Below are 13,196 nucleotides of genomic sequence, written 5' to 3' on the forward strand. Positions count from 1 at the left end.
ACCCCTCCTCAAGGGGGGGGTACTGTTGTGAATTTCGCTCTTGGGCTCCCTCCGGTGGTTGTAAGTGGCACTTTTGTGAGTTCTGCTCTTGGGCTCCCTCTTGTGGTTTCTAGTGGTATGGCTGCTCCTTCGAGTTAGCTGTCATCAGCTGCCTCCACTTATCGTCTCTGCTGCTCCGCTATTTAAGTCTGGCTCTTTCTTCAGCCTGTGCCACTTGTCAATGTTTCCTGGCTGGATTCACATCTCTGCTTGGATTCTCCTGGTTTCCTGACCAGTTCTGCAAAGATAAGTTCTGGCTTTGCTCATTTCAGTCCACTGTCATGATCCCAATGGCAGGGGATCACAAAAGACAAGCACAAAAACATAACCAGCTCTAGGGAGATGGAACCTGAGCTGACCGCAATCCTGAACCTAAACACACAACTAGCAGCAGCCGGGGAACGTGCCTACGATGATTCTAGACGTCTCGCTCCAGCCGGAGGACTAACTTCCCCTATAAGAAGAAACACAGACCTCACTTGCCTCCAGAGAAACACCCCACAGAAATAGCAGCCCCCCACATGTAATAACGGTGAAATGAGAGGAAAGCACATACGTAGTCATGAAAACAGAATCAGCAAAAGTGAGGCCCGCTAAAGCTAGATAGCAGAGGATACGAAGGTGAACTGCGCGGTCAGCGAAAAACCCTACAAAAAACCATCCTGAAATTACCTGAACTCATGTGCCAACTCATGGAACATGAGGAGTAATTTCAGCCCACTAGAGCAACCAGTAGCAGAAATAACATAACTGCAAGCTGGACAAAGACCAAAAGTTAGCAAAACGAAAAACAGGAAAAACAAAACTTAGCTTGTCCAGAAGAATACAAACGCAGGGAGCAGAGGTAAACAGACACGCTGATAACATTGATAGCCGGCGAGGAAATGACAAAGAAGCCAGGCTAAATAGGAAACACCCATAAGCTGATGGAACAGGTGGACACCAGAGACTGCAGAAAACACAAGTCACCCAGTACCATCAGTAACCACCAGAGGGAGCCCAAAAACAGAACTCACAACAGTACCCCCCCCCTTGAGGAGGGGTCACCGAACCCTCACGAGAACCACCAGGGCGACCAGGATGAGCCCTATGAAAAGCACGGACCAAATCGGCAGCATGAACATCAGAGGCAATCTCCCAAGAATTATCCTCCTGACCATAACCCTTCCACTTAACCAAATACTGGAGTCTCCGTCTGGAAACATGAGAATCCAAGATCTTCTCCACAACATACTCCAACTCACCCTCCACCAGCACCGGAGCAGGAGGCTCAAGAGAAGGAACGACAGGTACCTCATACCTCCGCAACAACGACCGATGGAACACATTATGAATAGCAAACGATGCCGGGAGATCCAAACGAAACGACACAGGGTTAAGAATTTCTAAGATCTTATAGGGACCGATGAACCGAGGCTTGAACTTAGGAGAAGAGACCTTCATAGGAACAAAACGAGAAGACAACCACACCAAGTCCCCAACAAGAAGTCGAGGACCCACGCGGCGACGGCGATTAGCAAACTGCTGAGCCTTCTCCTGGGACAACTTCAAATTGTCCACCACATGACTCCAGATGCGATGCAACCTATCCACCACCATGTCCACTCCAGGACAATCAGAAGGCTCTACCTGACCAGAGGAAAAACGAGGATGAAACCCCGAATTACAAAAGAAAGGAGAAACCAAGGTAGCAGAACTAGCCCGATTATTAAGGGCAAACTCGGCAAGCGGCAAAAAGGAAACCCAGTCATCCTGATCAGCAGAAACAAAACACCTCAAATAAGTTTCCAAAGTCTGATTAGTTCGTTCCGTCTGGCCATTCGTCTGGGGATGGAACGCAGACGAAAAGGACAAATCAATACCCATCTTAGCACAGAACGTCCGCCAAAATCTAGACACAAACTGGGATCCCCTGTCAGAAACGATGTTCTCCGGAATGCCATGCAAACGGACCACGTTTTGAAAAAACAGAGGGACCAACTCGGAGGAGGAAGGTAACTTAGGCAAGGGCACCAGATGAACCATTTTAGAAAAGCGGTCACACACAACCCATATGACGGACATTTTTTGAGAGACAGGGAGATCCGAAATAAAGTCCATGGAAATGTGCGTCCAAGGCCTCTTCGGGATAGGCAAAGGTAACAACAATCCACTGGCCCGAGAACAGCAAGGCTTAGCCCGAGCACAAACTCCACAAGACTGCACAAAAGAACGCACATCCCTCGACAAGGAAGGCCACCAAAAAGACCTGGCCACCAAGTCTCTAGTACCAAATATTCCAGGATGACCTGCCAACACAGAAGAATGAAGCTCGGAGATGACTCTACTGGTCCAATTATCCGGAACAAACAGTCTTTCCGGCGGACAACGATCAGGTTTATCCGCCTGAAACTCCTGCAAAGCACGTCGCAAGTCTGGGGAGACCGCCGACAAAATCACCCCATCCCTAAGGATACCAGTAGGCTCAGAATTTCCAGGGGAGTCAGGCACAAAACTCCTAGAAAGAGCATCCGCCTTCACATTCTTTGAACCCGGCAGGTATGAAACCACAAAATTGAAACGGGAGAAAAACAGTGACCAACAAGCCTGTCTAGGATTCAGACGCTTGGCAGACTCAAGGTACATCAGATTTTTGTGATCAGTCAAGACCACCACACGATGTCTAGCACCCTCAAGCCAATGACGCCACTCCTCAAATGCCCACTTCATGGCCAAAAGCTCCCGATTACCAACATCATAATTCCGTTCAGCGGGCGAAAATTTTCTAGAAAAGAACGCACATGGCTTCATCACTGAGCCATAGGAACTTCTCTGCGACAAAACCGCCCCCGCTCCGATCTCGGAAGCATCAACCTCAACCTGAAAAGGAAGCGACGTATCTGGCTGACGCAACACGGGAGCAGAAGAAAACCGGCGCTTAAGTTCCCGAAAGGCCTCCACAGCCACAGGAGACCAATCAGTAACATCAGCACCCTTTTTAGTCAAATCCGTCAAAGGCTTAACCACACTAGAAAAATTAGTTATGAAGCGACGATAAAAATTAGCAAAGCCCAAGAACTTCTGTAGACTCTTAAGAGATTTAGGTTGCGTCCAGTCACAAATAGCCTGAACCTTGACGGGATCCATCTCAATAGTAGAAGGGGAAAAAATATACCCCAAAAAAGAAATCTTCTGGACCCCAAAGAGACATTTAGAACCCTTCACAAACAAAGAATTGGCCCGCAGGACCTGAAACACCTTCCTGACCTGCTGAACATGAGACTCCCAGTCATCAGAAAAAAACAAAATATCATCCAAATACACGATAATAAATTTATCCAGATATTCACGGAAAATATTGTGCATAAAAGACTGGAAGACAGAAGGAGCATTAGAAAGTCCAAAAGGCATCACCAAATACTCGAAATGGCCCTCAGGCGTATTAAATGCGGTTTTCCACTCATCACCCTGCCTTATCCGCACAAGATTATACGCACCCCTAAGATCAATCTTAGTGAACCATTTAGCCCCCTTAATGCGAGCAAATAAATCAGTCAACAATGGCAAAGGATACTGATATTTGACTGTAATCTTATTCAAAAGACGATAATCTATGCAAGGCCTCAAGGAACCATCTTTCTTAGCCACAAAAAAAAAACCTGCTCCCAAAGGGGACGAAGACGGACGGATATGCCCCTTTTCCAAGGACTCCTTAATATAATTCCGCATAGCAGTATGCTCTGGCACAGACAGATTGAACAAACGACCTTTAGGGAACTTACTGCCAGGAATCAAATCTATAGCACAATCGCAATCCCTGTGAGGAGGAAGCGAACTGAGCTTAGGTTCCTCAAAAACCTCCCGATAGTCAGACAAAAATACCGGAACCTCAGAAGGAGTAGATGAAGCGATAGAAATCGTAGATGCATCATCATGAACCCCCTGACATCCCCAGCTTAACACAGACATTGTTTTCCAGTCCAGGACTGGGTTATGAGTTTGTAACCATGGCAGACCAAGCACTAAGACATCATGTAAATTATACAGTACCAGGAAGCGAATCACCTCCTGATGAACGGGAGTCATACGCATGGTCACTTGTGTCCAGTACTGAGGTTTATTCATAGCCAAAGGTGTAGAGTCAATTCCTTTCAAAGGAATAGGAACTTCCAGAGGTTCCAGACTAAACCCACAGCGTTTGGCAAATGACCAATCCATAAGACTCAGGGCAGCGCCTGAATCCACATAGGCATCGACGGAAATGGATGATAATGAACAAATCAGCGTCACAGACAGAATGAACTTAGACTGTAAAGTACCAATGGCAACAGACTTATCAACCTTTTTTGTGCGTTTAGAGCATGCTGATATAACATGAGCTGAATCACCACAATAAAAACACAGTCCATTTTTCCGTCTATAATTTTGCCGTTCACTTCTGGACTGAATTCTATCACATTGCATTATCTCAGGTGCCTGTTCAGAAGACACCGCCAAATGGTGCACAGGTTTGCGCTCCCGTAAACGCCGATCAATCTGAATAGCCATAGTCATGGACTCATTCAGACCTGTAGGCGCCGGAAACCCCACCATAACATCTTTAATGGCCTCAGAAAGACCATCTCTGAATCTTGCAGCCAGAGCGCACTCATTCCACTGAGTAAGCACCGACCATTTCCGAAATATCTGACAATATATTTCTGCTTCATCTTGCCCCTGAGAGAGAGCTAATAAAGCTTTTTCAGCCTGTATCTCTAGGTTAGGTTCCTCATAGAGCAAACCCAATGCCAGAAAAAACGCATCCACATTGAGCAACGCAGGATCCCCTGGTGCCAATGCAAATGCCCAATTCTGAGGATCCCCCCGCAGGAAAGATATAATAATCTTGACCTGCCGAGCAGGGTCTCCAGAAGAGCGAGATTTCAAGGAAAGAAACAACTTGCAATTATTCCGAAAATTCAAAAAACTAGATCTATCTCCAGAAAAAAACTCTGGGACAGGAATTCTAGGTTCAGAGATAGGCGTATGCACAACAAAATCTTGTATATTTTGAACCTTAGCAGCAAGATTATTCAGGCTGGAAGCCAAACTCTGGACGTCCATGATAAACAGCTGAAGTCAGGGCCATTCAAAGATTAAGAGGAGGAAAGAAAAAAAAAATGCTCAGACTATTTTTCCTCCTACTTCAGCCAAAACGAAGACCAAATTATATTTATTGGCCGGCTATACTGTCATGATCCCAATGGCAGGGGATCACAAAAGACAAGCACAAAAACATAACCAGCTCTAGGGAGATGGAACCTGAGCTGACCGCGATCCTGAACCTAAACACACAACTAGCAGTAGCCGGGGAACGTGCCTACGATGATTCTAGACGTCTCGCTCCAGCCGGAGGACTAACTTCCCCTATAAGAAGAAACACAGACCTCACTTGCCTCCAGAGAAACACCCCACAGAAATAGCAGCCCCCCACATGTAATAACGGTGAAATGAGAGGAAAGCACATATGTAGTCATGAAAACAGAATCAGCAAAAGTGAGGCCCGCTAAAGCTAGATAGCAGAGGATACGAAGGTGAACTGCGCGGTCAGCGAAAAACCCTACAAAAAACCATCCTGAAATTACCTGAACTCATGTGCCAACTCATGGAACATGAGGAGTAATTTCAGCCCACTAGAGCAACCAGTAGCAGAAATAACATAACTGCAAGCTGGACAAAGACCAAAAGTTAGCAAAACGAAAAACAGGAAAAACAAAACTTAGCTTGTCCAGAAGAATACAAACGCAGGGAGCAGAGGTAAACAGACACGCTGATAACATTGATAGCCGGCGAGGAAATGACAAAGAAGCCAGGCTAAATAGGAAACACCCATAAGCTGATGGAACAGGTGGACACCAGAGACTGCAGAAAACACAAGTCACCCAGTACCATCAGTAACCACCAGAGGGAGCCCAAAAACAGAACTCACAACATGTTGTGGACTTATTGTTCTGTGCATTCTATATTTGTCCAGCTTGTCAGTATGGATTATTTCTGTTAGCTGGAAGCTCTGGGAAGCAGATTTACCCTCCACACCTTTAGTCAGGTGTGGAGATTTTGTAAACTCTGTGTAGATTGTTTTGTAGTTTTTATACTGACCGCACAGTATCCTTTCCTGTCCTATCTATCAAGCTAGACTGGCCTTCTATGCTAAAATCTGATTTCATTTCTGCGTATGTTATTTTCCCCTCCTCTCACCGTCAATATTTGTGGGGGCTATCTTTCCTTTGGGGATTTTCTCTGAGGCAAGATAGGTTTCCTGTTTCCATCTTTAGGGGAAGTTAGATCTTAGGCTGTGCCGAGGGGTCTAGGGAGCGTCAGGTACCCCCCACGGCTATTTTTAGTTGCGCTGCTAGGTTCAGGGTTTGCGGTTAGTACAGATACCACCTCCTTCAGAGCTTGTCTCATGTTGTTCCTAAACCACCAGATCATAACAATTCCCCCCACAAACAACTCCTCTACATCACATTCCCCCTCCCACATAGCTCCTCTACATCATATTCCCCGACACAAAATGTTCTATGAAATTTAGTGTTGGCAAAATGTTAGAAATTATTCTTAAGTGCAGTGAGATATTAATTAAATCTTATCAAAGGGGGTGTACTCATTTATACTGAGCAATGTTTATTAAAATGTATAAAACACAGAACTCTTAATTACAGTATCTTTCCTGCATACTTTCTCTCATGTTTTACAAGATATGATTTATATATGACAGATTTCCCATATTCTGAACATGTTTCAATGCGTGACTTCTCTCCAGGCTCACAAAACTTGATTTTTTTGGAAAGTACATTCCACATTGTAAGCATGAAAAGTTTCTCCCCATGTGAATTATTTGATGTCTAACAAGATGTGATTTATCTCTAAAACATTTCCCACATACTTAACATGAATATGGAGTCTCTCCAGTATGAATGCTCTGATGTCTACTAAGACTCCCTTTAACTCTAAAGGACTTTCCACATAGTGAACATGAATATGGCTTCTCTCCTGTGTGAATTCTCTGATGTATAATAAGATACCCTTTATATGTGAAAGACTTCCCACATTCCACGCATGAAAATGGCTTTGCTCCTGTGTGAATTCTCTCATGCATTTCAACTTCTGATTTATATAAAAAACATTTCCCACATTCTAAACATGAATATGAAGCCTCTCCTGCATGAATTCTCTGATGTTTAATAAGACTCCTTTTACCTGTGAAGAACTTCCCACATTCTGAACATGAATAAGGTTTCTCTCCTGCGTGAATTCTCTGATGTGTAATAAAACTCTCTTTATCTGTGTAGGATTTCCCACATTCCAAACATGAAAATGGCTTTTCTCCTTTGTGAATTCTCTGATGTATAACAAATTTTGATTTAACTGTAAAGCATTTCCCACATTCTGAACAGGAGTATGGCTTCTCTCCTGTATGAATTCTCTGATGTCTAATAAGACCGCCTTTATCTGCGAACGACTTCTCACATTCCAAACGTGAAAATGGCTTTTCTCGTTTGTGAATTCTCTGATGTTTAGTAAGATGCCCTTTATCTGTAAAGCATTTTCCACATTCCAAACAGGAGTATGGCTTTTCTCCTGTATGAATTCTCTGATGTCTGATAAGATCACCTTTATCTGTAAAGGCCTTCACACATTCTGAACATGAATACGGCTTCTCTCCTGTATGAATTCTCTGATGTTTAGTAAGATGTCCTTTATCTGTAAAGCATTTCCCACATTCCAAACATGAATATGGCTTCTCACCTGTATGAATTCTCTGATGTGTAATAAGACTCCATTTATCTGTGAAGGACTTCTCACATTCCAAACATGAATATGGCTTTTCTCCTGTGTGACTTCTCTCATGTCTAACAAGTTTTGATTTCTTTGTAAAGCATTTCCCACATTCTGAACAGGTGTATGGCTTCTCTGCTTTGTGCTTTCCTTGTGTTAAAAAATCTGAGCATCTAGTAATTTGCTTGTCACACTGAAATCGTGTATCCACTTTGTCACCTGGAATTGTGGTAACAATGAGAGATTGATCAGGAGAGGGTTCCTCGTGATTAGGAGGATTATAAAAAAGTGAAGTACTGTGAAGTCCAGGATGTACATGAAGGGTAATGAGGTTTTCTCCATTATAGTGCTTCTGGACATCTTTTTTACAATTTTGTGATAAACCATTATTCTCAAAAGGATTTCCTATAAGGATGAAAAATAGAAAAATAATCACATCCAATCTACAACACAAAAGGGATTTCTACATATACTTTATGGAGCTCATAATGAAACCCTCGTCAGTGAAAGGATCGGTAATAAGGTAAACATCTACATGCCATAACATTAACATGATGATTGCTAATGTGAAGAACACTTATAAACTGGTGACATTGGCACAAGTCAGAGGTGGCAGAGATTAAACAGAAAATAGACAGACACTTCTTAAAGGGAACCTGCCATCAGGATTTACCTCCTTAATATACCACCAGTTCCATTTCACTCTCTCAAGCTTCCTATCATGCCAAAAAGTACCTAGTGCAGAAAAGAGTTCACGCAATTAAAAATGGAGTTTTAATATTTCAGTACTGTATGCAAATGAGATTGACTAGTCACAAAGGTGACCTTACACCCAGGAGCAGTCAAGCTCCAACCACTGTAATCATGGCCTCAGTACGTGTAAGGGCAGGATAGGAAACATTAGAAGACTGCAATAGCCCTGAAGGCACATTAACTCCTTAGGACCAAGCTACTTTGTAAATTACGTACGTGAATGACCGAGCCTCATTCTGACCACTTTCACTTTATGTGGTAATAACGCTGGAGCTTGCACACATCCCACTGATTCTGAGATTGTTTTTGTGACATATTTTACTTCACGTTTGTGGTAAATTGTGGTCGTCATTATTTGCGTTCACTTATGAAAACATAAAAAATTTGACTTTTTTTTTATCCCCTTAAATCCTCGTATAGTTAAATGATCAAAAATAGTTAATAAATAACATTTCCCACATATCTACTTTACATCAGAATCATTTTTGAAACCTAATTTTTTTTTTGTTAGAAAGTAAGTAGGGTTAAAAATTTATCAGCAATTTCTCTTTTTTCCAACAAAATTTACAAAACCTTATTTATTAAGAGACCACATCACATTTGAAGTGACTTTAAGGGGCCTATGTGACAGAAAATACCAAAAGTGGCACCATTCGAAAAACTGCACCACTCAAGGTGCTCAAAACCACATTGAAGAAGTTTATTAACCCTTTAGGATCTTCACAGGAATTAAAGCAATGTGGAGGGAAAAAATATACATTTTAATTTTTCCCCCACAAAAATGTTGCTTTAGCTCCAAATTTTAAATTCTCTCAAAAGTAAATGCACCATACAACTTGTTGTGCAATTTCTCCTGAGCATGCCAATATCCCATATGTGGGGAAAAACTACTGTCTGGGAGCATGGCAGTAATTAGAAAGGAAGGAGAACCATTTGACTTTTGGAGCGCAAAATTGGAGAAAATAGATAGCGGATGCCACGTAGTGTTTGCAGAGCCCCTGCTGTGCCTAAGCAGTGGAAACCACCACAACTGACCCCATTTTGGAAAATAGACCCCGCAAGGAATATGTCTAGAGGTATGGTTTCACAAAATGCTATACCATTGAACTGTGAGGAAAAAAATACGTTTTTACTAAAGATGAGAGAATATTGCAATGTTCAGTTTGGATTACTAAAGCCGAATTCCAATATTCGCCGAATAATTTGACGATTATTTGCCGTAAATATCAAAACGCCTTTGCTGGGAGCCCTGATACCACATGCAACTTTTCTACCTGCTTTCATGCTGAGCCACACTCAGGTGGCAAAAATATCAGTTTTGTAGACTACCATTGTCAGAAAAATTTAAGGATAGTAACACGAGTAGTTGAATCCAAGGAAGTGGAGGCCTGATGGTCTCAGAGGCCTACTGCTACAGGTAACACGCATGAAGGACACCCAACCAGGAGTGTTCACGTTTCCAAAAATTATTGGCAGACACCAACAAAGTGGCATCAATTTCACCACAGTAGAAATAGTGTGGCATCACACTAAAAAATGCAATATCACCTAGTCTGTACAGTCTGCGATTGGGGTGCAAAAGTCTTTGGAGATCCATGTCTTTTTCATCTTGATGAAAGTTAGGTGGTCTACACATTCAGGGGACAGCCAACTGCGCTTATCTATCAGGACACCACCAGCAGCGCTGAAGACACGTTCTGAGAGAACGCTGGCTGCTGGGCACAATAAAACTTCCAAGGCGTGTGAGGCGAGCTCAGGCCACTCATCCATTTTGGAAGACCAAAATGTGAAAGGGTCCAAACCCTCATTGATTGTATTTATAATCCGTTCTAGAGACTCCTGCACCATCCTTTCCATTTGTTCACCACGTGCAAGATTTGTTGTGCTGGTGCATGAGCTGGTCTAAAAACAAAACAGCATTCGCGGGTCCCTTTCCAGGGTGGGAAGCATCTGGCAAAAGGCGCCGGGGACGTTAATGAAGGCACAGGAGGTGGCGTCCGGAGGGGCTGAGGGATGGCTGGGAGGCATTTGTGTCCGGGGGGAAAAGACATGCCCCCTGGACAGAATACAGGTATGGCGGGCAAATTATAAAAACCAATATTGCAGCATTGGAAGGGACCCCAAATAAAAGAGCCACCTTGACAGAATGCAGCATTAGTGCTACACAAGGTGGCTCTTTTAGTTAAAAATGACAGGGGGGTGACAGGTTCCCTTTAATCTGTGCCCATTCTGTAAATGTGATATGCGCTACGTTCGTACTGTGTTGGCCCAGGCTATACAACATGACACACTGCATCAGGGTTCGTTGCTGCTGACACAGTCCCTGCAACATGTGCAGAGTGGATTTCCACCGTGTCGGCATATCAACCTGTTAACTTGGCATTGATAAAGACCTTTGTATCGATGTAAGTCAATGACCAGAGGGGTGCAAATGGCAGAAATAAGCACAAAGCTAACGTTCTTTCTGGAAAAGCTCACCCAGGCCAGGATAATGGTGGAGAAAATACTGTACCACCAGGTTGAGGACACAAGCCATGCAAAGCACGTGTGTGAGCTTGCCTTGCCATAGGGTTTGCGCTGTTATTGGACATGGCCTGCCCACACAGCCTCCAGAGTCACACAGTGCCCAGTGAGTGAGATGTAACGGCCTTGGCCATACTTACTTGTCCAACTGTCTGTGGTGTAATGCACCCTGTCAGAGAGAGATTTAGTCAAGGAACGGGTGATGTTGTCTGCGACATGCTGGTGTAGCTCAGGCACAGCTTTCTTAGAAAAGTAATGGCAACTGGGCAATTTGTACTGGGGGACTGCGACGGCCAGCAGCTTTCGGAAACCGTCTGTACCTACCAGGCGGAAAGGCAGCATTTCCGTGACCTCCTTGTCTTCCTCCTCAGATGACCTACTCAGCTGTGTGCCTCTATCTTCACGCCAACTGGGATCTAACGCCTCATCATCATTATCCTCTGTGTTATCACATTCCACGCCCTTGGACTCACCCTCCTCCTCTTCCTGCTCTAACAGCACAGTACAGTCTGCATGAGCCTTAGATATCTGAGTCTCATCAGGATCACCTCCTCCCCCGGGGTTAAAGTCTGATGACGAGGGTCAGGATGCTGTTCGGACCCTACTCTGTCCTGCCCCGGATCCAAGCTTTAAAAAATTTGGGGATTAGTGCAGATTTCCTCCTCTTGACTCTGTGAAGCTTTTGAGTACACTTCTGATGACCATGGCATAGAATGTGTGAACAGCTCTTCAGACTCACCCATCTGTGGTTCCGTACAGTCAGTTGTACGGTTGGAGAGTTTTGACGCGAGGGGAACCAAGGGGAATTTGGGTGCCACCTCTGTGGACTGTTCGGGGTGTGATGTTAAGGAGAAGCCACTTAAAACTGCGCTTGCCATCCACTCGAGCACATGCTCTTTCTGGGCCTCATCAACAATGCGTACCACTGTGCGTCTGTCAAAGAAAGGTAGTGGAGTAGCCCATACAGTAACAGAAGTTGTCAGTTGTCAGTTGTATAGGATGTGACATTGCTTCACTAGTGCATTCACAAACATTAACACCTACCCCACTTACACCTTGAACACAAAGCCCAATTCCCCTTCCACCACGGCCTCGCTTTTTCCCAGTCATGTTTTTCAAATAGTGTGATAGGAGCACAGTATTGGCAACAAAAAATTAGATTTTAAACTCTGCACCACCTCTGCAAACAGCTGAACTTCAGCAACAGTAAATCCCAAGTTGAAATATGGCGTGTTGTGTCGTATTAGTCACAGAAAAAAATAATTGTTTGAGTGTGGATGAGGCCTGTATGACAAAGAATATATGCTACAAACAATTTGAAAGTCAGATGTCCTCTACTGTATGACGATAGGGAACACAAGAATTTTTTGGTAGCCTCTGGATCAGGCCTCTATAACACACTAGATGCTGCAAACTATTTGAAAGTCAGGTCCCCTACTGTATGACACTAGGAACAGTTGAATTTTTGTGGCCTTTGGATCAGGCCTCTATAACACACTAGATGCTATTTGAATGTGAGATTTCCCCTACTGTATGACACTAGGAACAGAAGAATTTTTTTATGGCCTCTGGATCGGGCCTCTACAGATTAATTTCAACACAACAGTGTGATACTGTGGGTTGTCTAACTTTTTGCAACTGAAACATTATTTTTTTAATTTAATGTGCCTTAGGTCTGCAGACAGTTTCATATCACCACAGCACAAAATGACTAGTTGGGATACGGCAGGCTGTTTCACATTTAGCTAGTAAAAAAATATTATCTAGAATGCTATACTCGTGCATGGAGCGCAATAGAAGCAGTGCACAACACATTTGTAGGACATGTGCCCTGCTGGCTTTCTCTGTGAACCTCAGTAATGGCCAAAAAAAAAAAGTGCTGGAAGGTAAATTTCACAGCCACATTGGACTCTAACTAGCTACACTATCTGACTGATATACAACCGCCTAGTTAACTAGCTAATTTCTTGCTGTTAACAGTGGCAGGGACAGGAGCAGCCTCTCTGCGCTGTTACAGTGCCAAAATGGCGCTGAAACAAGATGTCCGCTATTTATATGGAGAGGGACATGTGATTTCAGCAGCC

The 13,196-nt window shown here is 43.7% G+C and overlaps 1 protein-coding gene across 1 annotated transcript in view; it reads right to left on the bottom strand.

Moving 5' to 3' along the window:
* Positions 1 to 6,649: 6,649 nt before the first annotated feature.
* Positions 6,650 to 13,196, bottom strand: part of LOC138657438 (zinc finger protein ZFP2-like) — a 36,482-nt gene continuing 29,935 nt past the window's right edge. The window contains exon 9 of the mRNA XM_069745230.1: positions 6,650 to 8,241. Within this exon, the coding sequence (XP_069601331.1) occupies positions 6,944 to 8,241 (1,298 nt within the window). The 3' untranslated portion in view covers positions 6,650 to 6,943. The remainder of the gene's footprint in view (positions 8,242 to 13,196) is intronic.

This window comes from Ranitomeya imitator, chromosome 1, assembly GCF_032444005.1.
Source record: "Ranitomeya imitator isolate aRanImi1 chromosome 1, aRanImi1.pri, whole genome shotgun sequence".
NCBI classification, from domain to species: domain Eukaryota; kingdom Metazoa; phylum Chordata; class Amphibia; order Anura; family Dendrobatidae; genus Ranitomeya; species Ranitomeya imitator.